This window comes from Manduca sexta, chromosome 19, assembly GCF_014839805.1.
Source record: "Manduca sexta isolate Smith_Timp_Sample1 chromosome 19, JHU_Msex_v1.0, whole genome shotgun sequence".
NCBI classification, from domain to species: domain Eukaryota; kingdom Metazoa; phylum Arthropoda; class Insecta; order Lepidoptera; family Sphingidae; genus Manduca; species Manduca sexta.
This window is the reverse complement of record NC_051133.1, coordinates 9,202,376-9,220,813: the sequence shown is the minus strand read 5'-3', so window position 1 is coordinate 9,220,813 and position 18,438 is coordinate 9,202,376. Positions and strand designations below refer to the sequence as shown.

At 33.3% G+C, this 18,438-nt stretch overlaps 1 protein-coding gene across 1 annotated transcript; it reads left to right on the top strand.

Annotated features, from left to right (window-relative positions):
• Positions 1-550: 550 nt before the first annotated feature.
• On the top strand, positions 551-13,335 carry LOC119189844 (transcription factor collier-like). Its single transcript, XM_037440517.1, has 6 exons — positions 551-1,032; positions 3,310-3,448; positions 8,623-8,779; positions 11,007-11,070; positions 12,777-12,832; positions 13,147-13,335. Exons 2-6 carry the CDS (start codon positions 3,318-3,320, stop codon positions 13,333-13,335), a joined length of 597 nt encoding a protein of 198 aa, XP_037296414.1. The 5' UTR covers positions 551-1,032; positions 3,310-3,317.
• Positions 13,336-18,438: the final 5,103 nt, after the last annotated feature.

Below are 18,438 nucleotides of genomic sequence, written 5' to 3'. Positions count from 1 at the left end.
GTACCACAGACGCGATTTGTACTCGACAACTCACACACGCTTTGCATATAATTAATGAGACAAAACCTCATCTCGCGAACGGTTAAAGTCAATTCCCACTGAAATTTCATCATCGTCAATCTAACTTGGGTTTAATAAGTAATACTTGCGCTATGGGCAGTCCCAAAGCAGAGGCCGGCTGGTCCAGCGAGATGCTGTGCGTCTCATCTCTCCTCCCGTCCCTTACCCGCGCGCGAAGCCTGCGGTCTCAGAGGAAAACCTCCGAACCGGCCTCTCATTATCATAAAACGCTTCGATAACACCACACGTGAACCTTCTGTAGACATTCAAAAAAATCTATTTTTATTTTTAGTTATAATTTTTTAGGCATAATGGGGTGTAATTTTGATATTACAATTTTATTGTGGCGGTGTGCCAGTGGCGCCACCAGTGCGGCTGTTGTCGTCCCGCTCTGGAGGCGAGGGCGTGTCCCCTGGGCGCCTCCCACAGTCCGCGGGGACGGACGGGGGCGCCGCGAAGCTCGGGGCACTCGGCGGCGCGCTCCCGCGACGCTTGTTAGTGTTCCGCAAATCCACAGCGGGATCACCCGCACAACCGGGACACGATCCCTAAACGCACATACGATAACACAGAGCCGCCTACAGGGTAGCTACGATACAAACAGTTTCGCAATTCACCAAATGGTTTTTTAACGAAGCTATTTTTGAATTTAGTTCTTTTATTAAAAGTGTAATCTTCGTGTTGTATTTTTATGATGTTGCGGATTTTGTTCGGGTTTTAAATAGTAGAATTGTATTTGTGCGGTCCGCGTTTGAATTTGGAAGGCGATTTTCGGGAAAGTTCGCGATTTTCCGGGGGTGTTCGTGCGCTCTCGGAGGACTGATTCGGGGTGCGTGTCGTGATTCGAGATTCGGTCGGACGAGTTAAACGCGGCGGCGGGCGGGTACACGGGCTCGCCGTGGCCGCCGCTGGAGCTCGACCCCGTGGGATGGGGACGGAAACTGTATCCATCGGGAGCGCCCAGGTCATCAGGTATGTCCATCAGACTAACAGAACATTTTGCAATTCTTATGAAGCAGAATCAAGTCATATTTAAAATACGCCGTAGCAGTTGAATTCTAAGAATGAGTGATAAATTAAAAATACTTAGTCTGGCCATAAATACTGTTACACTTAATTATAAAAAAATATTACATTTGAATTTCGAATCTGTCATTTTTATACGATTGTTCATTGTGTTTTCTCATTTTGGCGCCAATACATTGTAAAATATTTTGCGATATTAAAATGGTGTGGGGTGATAAAGAGAACCGAATCGCTGTGATAGCATTACACAAAGTAGGTATGGAGCCAAATGCAATTTTTAAAACTCTCCATACACTTGGTATTAGTAAAATGTTTGTGTACCGGGCTATTAATAGGTACAATGAGACCTCCTCTGTTTGTGACAGAAAAGATCTGGCCGTCCGCACGTAGTGTTCGTACGAAAAAGGTGGTCAAAGCAGTAAGGGAAAGAATTCGAAGAAATCCTGTCCGAAAGCAAAAGATTTTATCTCGGGAAATGAAGATAGCACCTAGAACCATGTCGCGTATTTTAAAAGATGACTTAGGACTTGCAGCCTATAAGAGACGCACTGGCCATTTCTTAACTGATAATTTAAAGAAGAATAGGGTGGTAAAATCGAAACAACTACTGAAGCGGTACGCAAAGGGAGGTCACAGAAAAATTTTGTTTACGGATGAGAAAATTTTTACAATTGAGCAACATTTTAACAAACAAAATGACCGTATTTATGCTCAAAGCTCTAAGGAAGCTTCCCAATTAGTCGACAGAGTGCAACGTGGACATTATCCGACTTCAGTGATGGTTTGGTGGGGTGTTAGCTATGAAGGAGTGACTGAGCCATATTTTTGTGAAAAGGTATCAAAACATCGGCACAAGTGTATCAAGATACCATTCTTGAGAAGGTAGTTAAGCCCCTTAACATCACCATGTTCAATAACCAAGTATGGTCCTTCCAGCAAGACTCGGCGCCGGGTCATAAAGCTCGGTCCACGCAGTCTTGGTTGGAATCGAACGTTTCGGACTTCATCAGAGCTGAAGACTGGCCGTCGTCTAGTCCCGATCTTAATCCGCTGGATTATGATTTGTGGTCAGTTTTAGAGAGTACAGCTTGCTCTAAACGCCATGATAATTTGGAGTCCCTAAAACAATCTATACGATTGGCAGTGAAGAATTTTCCCATGGAAAGAGTGCGTGCTTCTATTGATAACTGGCCTCATCGTTTAAAGGACTGTATTGCAGCCAATGGAGACCACTTCGAATAAGCTTTTATATTTTTAATTGTTTTATATTTATGTATTAAACTGACACACTGTAAAAGTAATAAATGTTATTTGCAGTTAACAATTTTCTTTTTTCTTTATTACAATATTTATGGCAAGACTAGGTATATTTACATAAAATCATCGTAATTTTCCATTTTAATTTTCATAAAAATATGCTACATTATTCTCAGGACGTTTAGTTAATAAATTTTATGATCGCACTAAAAATTTTAATACAAATATGTATTCAAATTATTCTTAGTACGAATAAATGTTCATTTGTATCCAAGGAAGTAATTAACTGTGAATATCTTTATCAACGTAAACATAAAGGCTACGGACGGAGCGTCTACGGTCTACGGCGTAGCATAACAAATGAACTACGCTATTGTTATAATTTAATCTCATATCAGATTCAGCTGCAATGTTCTTGGTGTTTTGTAAAACGTTTATGGATTTTATTACTTACGTGGTCTATGCTTATTTCAGATAAACTATTTTTATAATGAAATAAAATTCATCGTTATTATAAAAGAGAGAACTGTGAAAGTTGTGTAAAGTTTAGTTGAATGAATGTCATACATAAAGTAAAATAAATATTTTTTTGTAAAATAATTTTACTCTGAATATAAATAATTTATTTATGCTATTTTATACCGTAATTATAATAGAACTGAAATATTATAGAAATATGTATGGAATAATACAATAAACTGAAGTACAAAAGTTTTAACTAAGCTTATAGGGTAAAATAGAGCTTATACAAAATACTTTGTATATAATACCAAAAATATATATAATGAAAACTAAACAGCAGGACTTTCTATTTAAAAATTAACATTTGAAATAGTTTTTATTTCACTTTATTATAATTTATAAAATAAGAAAAGTTTTATCACACTTAATTTTTAAACTTATTTTCATAATTGATATTAATTTTATTATTTCAAATTATTTATCACTATTGTGTATTTGGTGTAGGCGGACTGATGTTTGGGCTGCATCATCAGGAGGCTGCGGGCGGCCTCCACGCACAGCCGCGAGGGCCCGTCACCTCACTCAAGGAGGAACCTCTCACCAGGGCTTGGATGACACCAAGCTCGCTAGTTGACAATACGAAGTAAGCCATAACGTCAGACCATTGCATATAGAAAGTATTTGTGAATAACTTCAAAAGGTAATCTGTGGCAAAAAAAAATGCCGTAGTTAGCGGTCAATTTAACAGAAAACACAGTTGTATAGACGCTTATCCACTGATAGAAAGAAAGAGATATTTTTATTGCTGGGACAATTACAAGCTCAAATATAAAAATAAGCAATAAGTATAACAAAAATAAAATATAATTGTGTCTCAATAATGGGAATCATTCATTCAATCAAGTTCCTTGCTGCAGTACAGTCTAACCAATACTACAATGATGATTTCCAATAAACGACCTAGGTCACACAGGTTTATAGCAATCTACTATAAGGGCTTTTTGTATTATCAAAGGATGAATAAGGATATTAAAAATACGTAGTAGGTAAAGGTAATGCAAAATTCATTTGTGTAAAAATAATTAATTATTTTAGTATGGTTTCCATTAATAAATGTTATCAATAAAATTACAGTTTTTTTTTTTATTAAATTGCATTAAAAAGGGGGGTTCAGTGTTATAGTTTACGAAGATATAATTCAAGAGTCTTAGATGTAGCAATATTTAATTACAAAATGTGTCACTTTTAACTATTATGTAATGATGATCAGTGGAAGGGATCCTGTAACAAAAGTTAAGCATATAAACAAGTCAGACAATCCTATTATATAAATTTTCATACATTTAAATTAAACACAAATATTATCAATATATTCCTACCATTATTTGCAAACAAGTACAAACAAGGCCAAAATACGTTATATTTTCCAAAAACAACTGTTATTTTCTTTCCCAAATAAAACTGTATTTAGCTACATTAGGTACACATGGCAAATCTTTGTTTACACGCTTTTGATAATCCCTTTAGTGGCAGAAAAGAGCAGCGCTAAATAATGTAAGCCGCCGAAATTGTATTAGAGTTTGGTGAAATGAACAAACCGAACGGTTGTACATTAAACAACAGAAACGGATTATGTTGGTGGGTTAAGGGTTCGATTTTAGGCGTTTATTGTAGGGAATTTCATATAGTTAATTAAATGTTAAAAATATAATAAATATTTAAATTATTTTTACGTAATTGATATTTTTCAAACTGATAAGTTGTTCGTAGAATAGAATACGAAGAAATTGAATACAATAATTGTAACGAGAAAAAAAGAATCAATAAATATTCTTTCTTTTATATTCAACCAGGTTGTAATTTATTTAATAGATAACATTTATCAGACCATTGTAAAATGGGTCCTAAATGCTTTATTAATTTGGTGAAATATGTTATGTTGTGCTTGATTTGTTTGGCCATTTTCTAGTTCATTGAAGTTAGGGAAGGTTAAAAGAAACTATGACTCCCAACACGGAAGGCGATGATAACTTGCAATAAGTTCCCAATCCCAATACACACTATCTAAATGTAATAAAATAAATGAATTTACAATAGAAAAATGAACTTATGAATTTATATTTAATTTCAAAATGTCTCAACCCATTGAAACTAAAAGGAATATAACAGCACAATGAGCAATAAATAAACAAAATTATTAAAAGTATAATAGCACCTGCATATCGATACTTTAAGTCCAGCAGTGCACTACGCTGCCCAATCAGCGGCGGGCAAATTCTGTACGGCTATAATGAACCGAGCCGTAACAAGTATAAACGCAAAGGGTGATATAAATCATACGGGTTGTTCCGATCGGTGTTCGCGACTGTACTTTACAATATTGCCTTGAATCATGTTGCATATTAAGGGAATCGTGTTATTTTTTGAATTTGGAATCATGAGAGGGTAATTTAACAGATTTTTTATAAAACTTCTGATGTCGATGTTACAAAATGAGATAAAATTATGTTAAATATATATTTTTTTATTTTGCATTTGAATTTTTTTTTTAATTTTCTACAAAAATACACAGATAATATAATAACCGCACGTTTAAATAACAATCATTTGCACCCGTACAGACGGTCGGATATGACGTATTGACGCGTGCTCGAATTAGTGCACATTGTGTACACTCCCCATCTGTCGTGTTTTAGCTAAACGAGTTTAGTTAAAATGTTTACTCGGAAATTCAAGTGTTTGCGTAACAGACGCTAGATTTTGTTTGGAAAGAATTCTCGTTTTGGTTAGAGTATCGTTTAATTATTTTCTATATTGTCTTGTTGGTAAGATTTAGTTGTCTTCACCGGTTTTAAAAATATTTTGTTTAAGGACCCATTGTTTTTTTCATAGACTTCAAGCTTGGTATTAAAACAAAACCTGATATATTCGATATAAATAAAAAACACTTATTTAATTAACCCATAAGCATGATTTTATGAAAAAAAAAATACAAATTCCCCTAATTTTTTTTACCCATTTTACCCCTATTTCAATAAAAGCTGAACCAAATTGTACGAAATCAAGAGTGCGGATGACAAATGTTGATAGATAACAGTCCGTCTGCGATGACAGCTCCATTTATAAACGGCTTTAAATCATTAGCCGCGCCTCCGCGATTAGCCGGAACGTTTTTAATAAATTAAATTTCAGTACCAGTTAATGATGCCTATTAAATATGAATTTGTGTCGTTTGTTCAATCGGAATTGGTGCTTAAGATCTTTAAAATACGAACTATGATGGTTGTATATTTTTAAAATTCGAAATTAGTTTATTATATTTTAATCACCTTGTATAAGACGTTCCAAATTATTTATTTGAATAAAACGCTTAATATCAGGTTATGTAAGACGAAATTTCACTGATTCCTAATCCATGTTATCTATCCGCTTTACCCGAAACAGGAAAAAAATCTTGCCGCACATTGACAAAGCGCTCGCGATCTGTAAGCGGAAAAAGCGCTGCAACCTAATCGCGTATACTTCGCTGAAACTGGTTGCGATAAATAAAACAATGGAGTGTCGCGTGCGAGAGTATAAAATGGCAATCGCGAAACCAATTTGTTTACGCAAATTCTGCAGCAGGGAGAGATGAATGGGCGACCATAGCGTAATACGCTCCTGGCCGGGTAATGTCGTGCGATACCGCTGGCTAATGTCGATATCGATATGTCGATACTTGTGGACATTTAATAAGCGGTATATTTTTTTCTGGTTTAATAAAAATAAATCCGGTGTACGTTTTGTACAATTTTAACAAAAATGTGTTTAGTTTTTTCTTTGTTTAACTTAACAAATATATTAAATTAATAAAACAGGTAAAATTACATAACTACCAAAAATATAATTGAATAAAATATTAGAATCTAGTTACGTGCGTACAATTTTTTTTTAAATTTATTTCCGGATTGTACATGGCGTCTTTGAACTTGTCTAACTTGTTCATATTGAAAGATAAATATTAAAAATAATTTAATTCCCATCATATAAAAGGTATATAATATTTATTTTTTTCAAACCGATATACTCTAATATTTGCACATTACACCTAACCAGCATAATAAGTAAAGCTTTAGAAATACCTAGACGGTCACTCACATTTTAACTACCTACCACCTTGTAAGTCATGTTTTATTATAAGAGTATCTTTATATTATAACTGTGGAACGTCTCTAACTTTTATTTTAAATTATCTTAGAGAAAAATCTTTGTGATAACAATTCACAAAGTATGTGCTCTGAAGAACGGAACAGTACATCCAAGGTTTTGCAACAACTTTCAAATTTCGAACGCCTTTAGGCAACTCCTGCGACTGTGCCAACAGTTACATCTATATAAGCTAAATATGTGTAATAAGGTTTTTCAAGTATAGCAGAGTTATGTTGTAGAAGATATATTCGTGTTAAACGTGAATATGGAGGTTGCTTGATTTCTGTCTCCCCTACAAAACCAATGTGAAATAATAGCTTGGTGTTGCAGCGAAGATTCTGGTGGTTACTTCACACTTCTATTGGGCGGAGGCATATAAATATGGTAGAATCTAACAATGTGCCAGTTAATGAACAGCAAAAGTCACTTAACATAAGGCGACCCACTTATTAATTTGGTTTAGCATTTACTATAAATACATTCATAAGTGTATCATTCTCCATATTACCCTATTTTTCAATCATAACTGCGATATGCTCTAATGATGGCTAGCCTTTATATTTTAAAATCGATAAATAGAAACAAAAAATTAGGCCATCACTGGTCGGAAGCAAAATCAACGGAGCAACAGTGAGAAATGAGACCGAAGATTTGATGAACTGCACGCATTTGAAATGTTGTTCTATCGATGTATTTATTGCACACATTGACAACAACCCAGTGCTGTTGTGTCAAACAAAATTCAACCTTATTTTGAGAGTAGTAAGATTTAGTCGTTCGAAATATTATATTTGTTTTAAATACCAAAATCAAGTCACCACATGTCGATATCGAGGCGTGTGGCAACATTTGTGTATCATCACTTCATTTATGTTATCGATATTTTAGAATACCGCTTAGATTTATGCGTATTGAGTTAAGGGGGCTTTCGAAGCTCCTAGTAGATATAGGTAAAATTAAATATATTTCGTTATACCTTTTCTAATACGTTAAATAAAAGTGACAAAATATTTTACATAATAATATACCTATTGTGCATACTTAATAGAAGCCGAGCATTAAAAGTGATGAAAAATATATTTACAAATGGAATGCAAGGGTTGACAATAAATGTGCTTTCTTGCAAAATGTCTCAAGTAACGGTCACACCAGTAAATCATTTTTAAAAAGATCATAATCCTTTTCTTTTGTCTTTTATGTTCGGTGGTTACACACAAAAGGCGACCTAATCGCTTTTGGTGGCAATATGTTCAATTCTTTTGACAAATAAAATTGACCAGTAACTGAAGTCATTATAATTTATGACTTCATTATTGGCTTTGGTTATTATTCTGAGTTCACTATACTTGCCGATTTTTTGTGACATTGTTTGCAAAAAGTTTTTATGCTGTAACAGTAAACAAAGCATTAATCTTTTAACTTTTAAGTTACTACTTAGGTTACATATTAATACTTATTATGAAACCTTTCCATTAGTGATTAGGTCTTTAATAATTTATGAAATAGTTGCAATTTGTACACGATTTATAACAACAAAACTATTAATTCATTCATAATATTTATGATATTTTTATTATAAAGCAGCACATTGGGTAATTCACATTATTAAAGTTATTTTCTATCATACAGTAGCGTGGGTGTCGGCCGGGCTCATTTCGAAAAGCAACCACCGAGTAACCTGCGCAAGAGCAACTTCTTCCACTTCGTGGTTGCTCTGTATGACCGCGCCGGTCAACCGGTCGAAATCGAACGAACTGCCTTCATCGGATTCATTGAAAAAGACCAGGTAATAAACAATCTTGTTCCAATATGTGTAAGGTTTGTAATGTATGTTACACTTGCTCGTCGAGATATGAAGCTGAATTTGTAAATATAGAACGTAATAAAATATTACTGTTTTATTTTATGTTGTATTCATAATTAAATTAAACGTTACTATCATAATTAAGGACCTTTCCCTGCAAAACTTAAAGTTCATTTTAAAAAATATAATTTATTTATTTTTAATACATTCTACTAACAGCCAAGGTCCAAAGCGGTAAATGAATTTAAAATTGAAACTGCTTTCAATACATAGTTATTATTGTTGGTTTATCAATAAATCCTTTGGTGATGCGTATCTCGAATCAGAGGCGCTTCATCAATCAGGATATGGCTGACATGATGTCTATTGTGTGCACAATGCTTATATCCATAATGCGCGTGCGTTGGTGGCATGATTTAAAAACATTTATTACGAATGTGTTTACGTGAAGTTGTCAGGATTGGGTGTAAAGGTACGTAAGTATTATTCGTTCGGAAACGAGGAATTTAAGTATTTGAACGTCAACAAAATGTTTTTTTTAATGCGTAACTAAGTATTGTAATAAAAATGATAGCAGCATATAGTTTTAAAATGTAATTTTAAGTAAATCTGTATCTTAGATAAACATATATCATTACTTGAAATAATATATAATACGACTACTTTAGACAGTATTTTAATAATAAATTCACCTCGATTGCTAACCTCCTTTTTTGAATTCGGTTAAACACAATTTCTTATCAAACAACCTCAATTACAACAATAGCAAATTAGTCCGATAAAATAAGTGAAATATAAAGAAACGCGCACACACAAGCACAAAATGGAGCGTCGTATAGCGTTCGCACGTCTTGTTTGTTGCCGCGGAGTGCTGTCGCGTTAATTATTCACATAGTAAACATTCATGCCCGCGTTTTTATGGCGCGTGTGTCGCACTCTTTATGATGTACTTTATGAACACCGCCTTTAGGATGTCCGATGAAATTTCACTTGCGTGGTAATTTGGTGCTAAGGTAAATGGTTTGGGCAATCAGTTGTGCGTAACTAGAGATAGCTGGTAGAGGGATAGCTGGGCGATTCTCGTTTCGGAGGTCAAGATCCACTGTAGGTCGCTGAGAAAACGGAGTTAGTTGATCTTGATGTATGTGATTTTATGAGGTTTTAATGTAGAATTGTTTATGCTTCAGAAGTCATAAAACTAACACGTAGTCATACCATTTTATCCCAGTGCCACAGTTTACCAATCGTATATTTATCGTTGAATGTAGTATGATGTGACTATTCCGTCATTGTGATATAAATTTCAATCACAGACAACTCAGCTCTACTTTTTGGATTGAAAATCTTATGTATTACATTAGAAAAGCCCGACCTAGGATTCGAACTCAGAACCTCCGACTCACAGTCCAAGTACGCTTCCATTACTTATGCCGTGATAGTTTGCTTTATATCGACATTTGAGAGTATAAATAGTGAATACAAGATTATTTTAAAAGTAATCACATCCATTACCGATAATGAACTCGCTCATAACCGTTTAACCTCGTCCGTTTGTCATATTGATCATGTAAAAGAGAAGTTTTACAATAGTTTATTTTTAATAATTTATTTGCAGTAAGATTAAATTAAATTACACTATAATAAATAATATCATAAGGATCATTATTGAATAACAAAATTACCAGGAGTTCCCATATTAGGCGAGGCCTGTATCTTAAGAGACTAATATTAGAGAACATGTAATACTAATAGGAAAGTTCAATATGATTCTCGTCCAAAAAAGCATTTACTAGAATAAAATATAAATAAATAAAATTATCATTAGCCTCTTCAGTACAATACTTTTTTATAATTGATCAGCTCATTATAGACTCGGTAGTCCACAGTATGCAACCAACTACTTAGTTTTTTTGAGCTCACACATTGAGTAGTTCTTGAAAGACATAAATTACCAACCTTGTTATATATCAAGGAGTATGCATACAATTGGTACGTTTTTAAAAAAATGACAATACATATAATAATCTAAGACCATATTTCGTAAGATTTAAGTTCTATATTCACAAAATATTATACTTTAAAAGTATCAGGTATCCTATAAATGTTCTAAAATTCGCTAACACATAGTAAAACTCTATGCAATATATGTAAAAAACGAAGTTATATAGATAGATAGATAGATAGATTCTATACAAACTATTTGTTTCAGGAACCTGAAGGTCAGAAGACAAACAACGGCATCCAATATAGACTGCAATTACTTTATGCAAATGGTGAGTTCGTTCAATTTGTTTCTTTGTTTTAATTGACTTCCTATTGGTATAGCTTAGTAGTGGCTTTGGTGACCTACACTTGACTGGAAGTTAACATATTAATAACGATCATGGCCTATATTTTAATTCAATAGAATATTATAAGTTGAATAATGAAAATATTTATTGATTTTTTTATATTTTCGCGTATGTTACACATTAAAATAAAACTATTTGCGAATTTTATAGTGGATATTTATATTATCATTTCCTCCTAATATTTCGAAGACTTTCTACCCTTCGTCGTCACGGGGCGGACAAAATAATAATAATATAAATGAACGGGATAAAATCCGTACACAGTTTTATTGCAATAAAAATATTTTTTAATGATCATAGACCTTGGCACATACATTTTTTGCTGTGTTATAATTATTTGGTTTGCTTAGAAAAACACATCGATGAATTATTGATATATTAGATATCTTGTTTGACGAGGTTGATGAACGCTAATTGTTTTAAAAAAAGGGTCCTGATTGGCAATTTTTTTGCAGCGATAGTCAATCAATCAAAGAATTGTTTTATCATGTGGATTACTTTGTGAGACTTGAAAATACATTAAAGACTTAATGTTTTTATCATACATACATATCCCAACTCAAGTCAAAGTCATCGATCTCCCTCTAAACACTTAAATTTATGTTTCGATACGGTTTATTGCACATCAAATCATTAACCTTATAAACACACAAAGTCAACCTAACAATCAACCTTTACTAAAGGGAAACCATATTTACACAATCAATAAGGTCCTTTATACCTCACCCCGAAGACACGTGGAATGTAAACCTTAATCTAGTATTCAACAGACGATGACAACGGTATAGATGCGACGGCTGCATTGTAAATATTTGCCGTCTTGCCAGAGAGTATAATGGAAAATTGGCACGACGCTGCTCCTGGACTATGAATGATTGTGTTGTGCTGTTATTGGCACTATGAAATTATGTGAATATAAACCGGCTATTGTTAGTGCCGTGTTGGTTTTGTGCTGTTTGGTGTGTAAATTGATTTGGTTGTGAATGGTTTGATTGAGAATTTATGAAAGGTTAGGAATTGTCTTGGCTCGTATATTATGTTAGAGTGTGTAGAGTTGAAAGAATTAAATTAGGAAATATTATAAGTTTTATTTAGTTTTATTTTTAATTCTATGTAGTGTTATGTAATATTTACTTCACATATACTATATTGTAGAAAAATATACGTATTTTTTTTTTATAAACTTTTAATTGCCATTAGAGATTTATTAATAACATATTAGAACTATCAACTTTCAGTATTTACAATCCTAAATTCGTGTGTAATAGTAAAAAGTAAAGAACAAATGTAGAGGCAATTTCAGGAGGTTAACAAATTGTGCAGTGTCTGCCTCTACGGCGCTACGCTCGTAGCCTGTAGCTTGCTACGATCTTTATTACTACAGCGTGTAAATGTTACTGTTATATACGAGAATTAGACGAAACTTTAATGTATTTTAGTGCCGATATTTATCTTGAGACATTGTTGATTCTGAATTTGTTTCAGCTGCAACATGAAATGTATTTATAATTCTACTCAGTTTATAATAAATACCTGTAATAATTCGCTGTATAATTTAATATTATGTTTGAATGTTTAAGATATTTGTTACTCTATTTCTGAATATTTAAACTACATTTCTGTTCCAGGTATTCGACAAGAACAAGATATATTTGTCAGGCTCATCGATTCAGTAACGAAACAGGTAAGCGCTATCGTAAATACCTATACATAAAGTTACATAATTCATGTGGCTGTATTGTAAAGACATTAGCCCACTTCTAAAAGAAATTTTAAAAAACATGTCACAAAACTAACGATTTGGTAAATTTTATGGTTCTGAACACGAAAAGTGGTGATGTTGCAAACTTAATTTCTTGTAAAATAATTTATATAAGCAATACGCATATAAAAACATATTGTAGGTAATTGTAAATTAATTCACCTCATTTGATACAATCGCGTAATTAAAATTATAGGTATAAATGTTTTAATCAAATACGTTCGATCGTCATATAGTTCTACAACGATTTAAAAACATTCCAAATTCAAACTGCCGAGTCCCTTTGTCAATCGGTGCGCAGAGAAAGTTGGAGGTACCCGCCACGCGCCACCCACGCGGCAGACACGCGGCTGATTGTCGTCACCGACGCCCGATTAGGCCCTAATCCGCACGCCCCCTGGTCAACTGAAATGCATTGCGTTTGAGGACAATCATTACGTTATCTCGTGTTACAATTTCACTGTAAGTTAGTTCCGAATGTGGTGTCAGATTTTTGATAGACGCAAAGGGTTGGTGATAAATTGCTGATGTCATCTGAGAGATGATTGACGTCACAGTGGGAATAAGTTTGGTTTAAACGGAATCTGGTTTTCATTCATCATTTAATATTTAATACTCTATCCATATAATTTTAGTATAAACTATGACATCTATTTTACTAAACATACTCCAAAATTTCTTGTAAAATATTCTATTAATGTAATCTAATATTTGAGTTAGTAAATGAGCAACATTTATTCCTTAACTGTTAGAAATGACAAGTATATTAATTAGTTTGGTTAATGAGGCGTTGTAGAATTAAACTCCTTTCCGTTGCCTTGAATTAACATTTACCGGTTTTCATAAAATTTACCTGAAAAATCATCAATATATATAATTATTGGTGCAAACCTATTGTTTGAATCACATAAGTTTGATTCCGATCTTATATCATAAAAAATTAAAACTCTATAGTCACATATAAACAGATTTTAAATATATCGATAGCAAACTAATTTAACACTAATATGAATAACGAAACACGTTGATACTTCTCGCACCTCACATAATATATAATTTCAACACGTCTCGTGCTCTTAGTGTTGTGAAACAAGAGGCCAATTACAAAAGATTTATGCCACGAACATAATTAACTTAGGCCGAACGTTGTTAACTAAGAATTACGGAATTTTGTATGTGTTTGTATGTGTGGGTAGTGTGGTGCAGTGCGCGATGGGATGGGATAATGCAGTATAAAGATAATTTTGATATTGTTTTTATACATGCACAGTAATATGAACCCACTGCACCTGATGGTAAGTGAAATGGTGGTCCGATAGAATATCGACTAACAAGAGATGATTAACAGCAGCCAAAGTTTACTTAAAGTATGTTTTAATTGTATGTATCGTGATAATAATTTAGTAATAGGTTAGAACTGGGACAGTATTTAACATAGGACTAGTGTGTTATGCGTTATTATTAATGTTTTAAGACGTCGACGTCTTTACGTCATACTTGATATTCGTAATTTGTATAATTTTAATCAAGAAATTTCTTTTAGATTTTTTCACAAGTTCAAAGTTAATAGATAACACACCTGCCTACCATCTTGTGGAATATAACTAAATCATTTTAAGAGTATTAATAATACAAATTAGATAAAAAAGTTAAGATAAAAACTCAAATGCAAGCTCAATTAAGAATGGACTAAGTTGCGCAAAAATGACACGCAAAACAGTCGTTCGGTAAAAATTTCGATGAAAAGATGTCGTTGGGTAATAGTTGTGGTCGATTTAATTGTATTAAAACGTTGGGTTTAGGGCGGACGAGCAATCAGCTAATGTGCGGTGCATGCGAACTCGGCACGCAACTCTTGTTTTGAAATAGAGAGTTACTGGAAATATGAGATTAACAGAGCAATACGAGATAAAACTACATATTTCCTTCCATAAATATGTGCAATGCAATATGTTAAAAAGGATGTTTCTTTTTAAAGTTCGGCAACGTAGAGTCAGCAACAGCAGTAGCTAAACTCATTTCAAATCGCCTTTAAAACTTTGTGTTTGTATCAGCAATCATTTTTGTTTGGTAAAATAAACTTCAAAAGGTTGACTTTTTAAGATAAAAAGAAACATTGAAGTTAATATGTAGAAGCGTTTTGAAATGGTTCAGCTACTTTTACGGCAGACTGTACATGCTTTCTTTGTTATTGGTATTGTTAGTTGATAATCACTAATTATCTGGTGACTTACTTACTTATCATTTCTAGGCTATAAAAATATAAAGCTAAAAAATCACAAAAATTTAAACTACATTTTATGGTATGCAAAGATCATCAACACGCATTATGTATATCGCACCGCCCTCTACTTTAATAACCGGATTATTTGTGTTCCCATACTAAATCACTATCATATCAATATCTAAAATATCAATCTGGCAGCCCCCTGTTTGAGTATAGTCTTAAGATACCGTCTGTATGCGCGGCAGAATGAGATTCATCCAAATCCTATAGAATAAAGTCGTGGTGAATGGCGAGGCGTGCGCAGCGCACGTGGCCTCATGATTATGTTTACTCCTAACTATGTTCAAACAACGTATTAATTTGGTACGTTTTTGTTGGACGAAATGACTTTTCCATGTATTTTGCGAATTAGGCTTGTTTGCAATTCATAAACCTCTACTTAATTATGGGAACCGATTGTTCTTGTATTAAGTGTATTGTGATGTTACAAAGATGTTTTTCTAGAACATTCTTATTATACTATCCAAAAAAAACAGCAGGCGTTAATCGTTTCATCTATTAACTACCGACGTCTCAATTAACACAATAATAATCCACAAACATGATAATATAAAACAAATAATGTTTACATATTTAAATGTTGTGTAATGTGTCAATAAAGTAAACTAAAGTAACAGCAATAATAATAAAACGGGAACAAAACTGGCAACATAACAAAGCATTTCAGGGAATGTAGGCGCGTAAATCATTGCACTACTCGTCTCTAATGTCTTCATGTTTATTCTTCGTATTTTTGTTTTATTTTACTTTTACTTGTTACTGGGACGATGTATTCACATGTCATCTTAAATCGATTGCTAAATAGCAGTTTTCTTGTATCATTATGATCATGTAATATTGGTGAAAATGTTTTAAGAGGTTATTTATAAAATGTACTATTTATTATTCAAATTAAAATAGAGAATTATTTATCGTATCTGTATAGTCTTATTCAGTATATAATGTAGATTGGCTATAGTTTGTTGAATAGTATAAGTATTTAGAATTATAATTAACCTAAAACAACACAACGCGTATCAAATCCAAAACTCATACAAAGTTGTACTACAGTGAATTTGCAAAGTTTTCATCCTATACAGAGCGTTGTGCAAAATATCTAAGTCGTACTGCGTTGTCGTTCATGTAAATCACGCGCTGTTTGGCGCACACTATGTCTTACCTAGCTGTGCAATGCAAGAAACTTTTTATTTCTTGCTCGTTCATAAATTCAGAACAATGCTCTCGGTTCTTCTGATAGAATAAAATTTATTTCCTCATATTTAGCTGCATAAATATCGGTAAAATTTCACTATTATAGTGGTCTCGTTTTGTTTCCAATTTTGTGAGTATATTTTTATATTATACTTTAATGACCATTCACTACAAAGATTCAAGTATATGATACTAACATAATCTTTTATTTACAAAATAAAAAAAAAACTTTTTCATTTTCGTCTTTAAAAAATTGTAGAAATTATTAGCAAGATTAATTCAACTCTAGTAACAGTTCTGACTGTAATAACAGTTTTTTTTTTGTATGTAACTACTAGAACAGTAGCTCGATCCAGATTTTTTTAAATCTGCCAAAATTCCCAAGAGATTGAATCCCATGCGACGATGTATGCCCACGGCGGCCGGTCCCGGCCGATCCTGTGGGACCATCTCAGGGAGTGAACTTGAAAAATGTTGCCCGCCACTATCATTACCACTTACGAACACTTTGTACGAGATTACGTTCGTGATTTAGGAATGTTTGTTGCTTGTTTTATCGGAATATTCGTTTTATTTGCTGTTTTTATGTCACGGGAATAGTTAAGTATACTTGAACAGCATCAGTTTCAACTGAATCAGTTAATAACAGTAAAGTAAAGTTTATTTATAATAATAATAATATCAGCCCTGTATTATATACTGTCCCATTGCTGGGCACTGGCTGCCTCTACTACTGAGAGGGTTTAGGCCTTAGTCCACGCCGCTGGCCTAGTGCGGATTGGTAGACTTTACACACCCTTAAAATTCGTATAGAGAACTTCTCACGAATGTAGGGTTCCTCACTATATTTTCCTTCACCGTTGAAGCAAGCGATAATTAACAAAGAAATCACAAGTAAAGTTTATTTATAATAAACGATATTTGTAATAAAATAATATGACAATATATTTGATAAGTAAACTCGGGTTTCTTTCTAAAACACAGAATCGTCATAATATTTCTCTCGTAATGTTCCCTAACGATATGCGAATTCCACATACAAAATCAATGCTGACTTATTAGATTTAAAGTCACACCTGATGCCAGGGTCCCCCGTAATCACCAGCCTCGAACCCCAAGCTATTTTGTCTTCTTAACTACTTCTATATGACCCTTGAAAAACACCCTCATGCAAAACAAAATCCCTTACAAATCCTCAGTACAAAAGACGATAATGCCGGGTTATTTCATATTCAATTAAATATTTTGTCAGGGATAAAGAAATCTATTAGGGATTTTGGGGAGTTAGGTTTATGTTTATGGATGACTTAGTGATGTTCGTTTTAAGTGGTATATATATAAAAGAAATATAATATTTTGATTTAAAAAGAAGTCTATTTGGTTATAATGAAAAATACTTAGTGAATACAGACTACGTGTACGGTTTAGTTTTTTATCACTACATAGTATAAAACAAAGTCGCTTTCTCTGTCCCTATGTCCCTTTGTATGCTTAAATCTTTAAAACTACGCAACGGATTTTGATGCGTTTTTTTTATCAGATAGAGTGATTCAAGAGGAAGGTTTATATGTATAATTACATCCATTAAATAGTGGAGAAATACTGTTATTTTGTTATGTTATACCCGTGCGAAGCCAGAGCGGGCCGCTATGTTTTTATATACAACGTTCACAGTTTTTCTGTAGTGTATTTAGTATCAGCCTTGCACCCGTGCAAAGCCGGGGCGGGTCGCTAGTTAGATATAAAAATGATTGTAAATGTATTTCGTAAGTGAGTGAAGAGTAAAATAACATGTTATATTTGTGTAGTGAAATTATAATTTTCCCCTCCTACTAATTCAAGGGTTACAAGTAATTAGATATTAATAGATAAACGAACCGACACGTGTCTGCGAATGGTATAACGTTTTGTTACCAGATGAAAAAGAATTGCTCAATACTTTTAAATAGCTGTGTGAAAATAATTCTACACGAATATTATTAAAAACGAAGTCGCCCAGAAAACTTTGTTTTATATTGTAATTTGTATTCACAAAATAGATTTTCAAAGC

Excerpts from the sequence above, each read along its gene's own strand:
- LOC119189844 (XM_037440517.1), top strand. The coding sequence starts at position 3,318 with ATGTTTGGGCTGCATCATCAGGAGGCTGCGGGCGGCCTCCACGCACAG. Across the intron at positions 8,780-11,006 it reads GATTCATTGAAAAAGACCAG|GAACCTGAAGGTCAGAAGAC; the intron begins GTAATAAACAAT and ends TATTTGTTTCAG. Across the intron at positions 11,071-12,776 it reads GCAATTACTTTATGCAAATG|GTATTCGACAAGAACAAGAT; the intron begins GTGAGTTCGTTC and ends TTTCTGTTCCAG.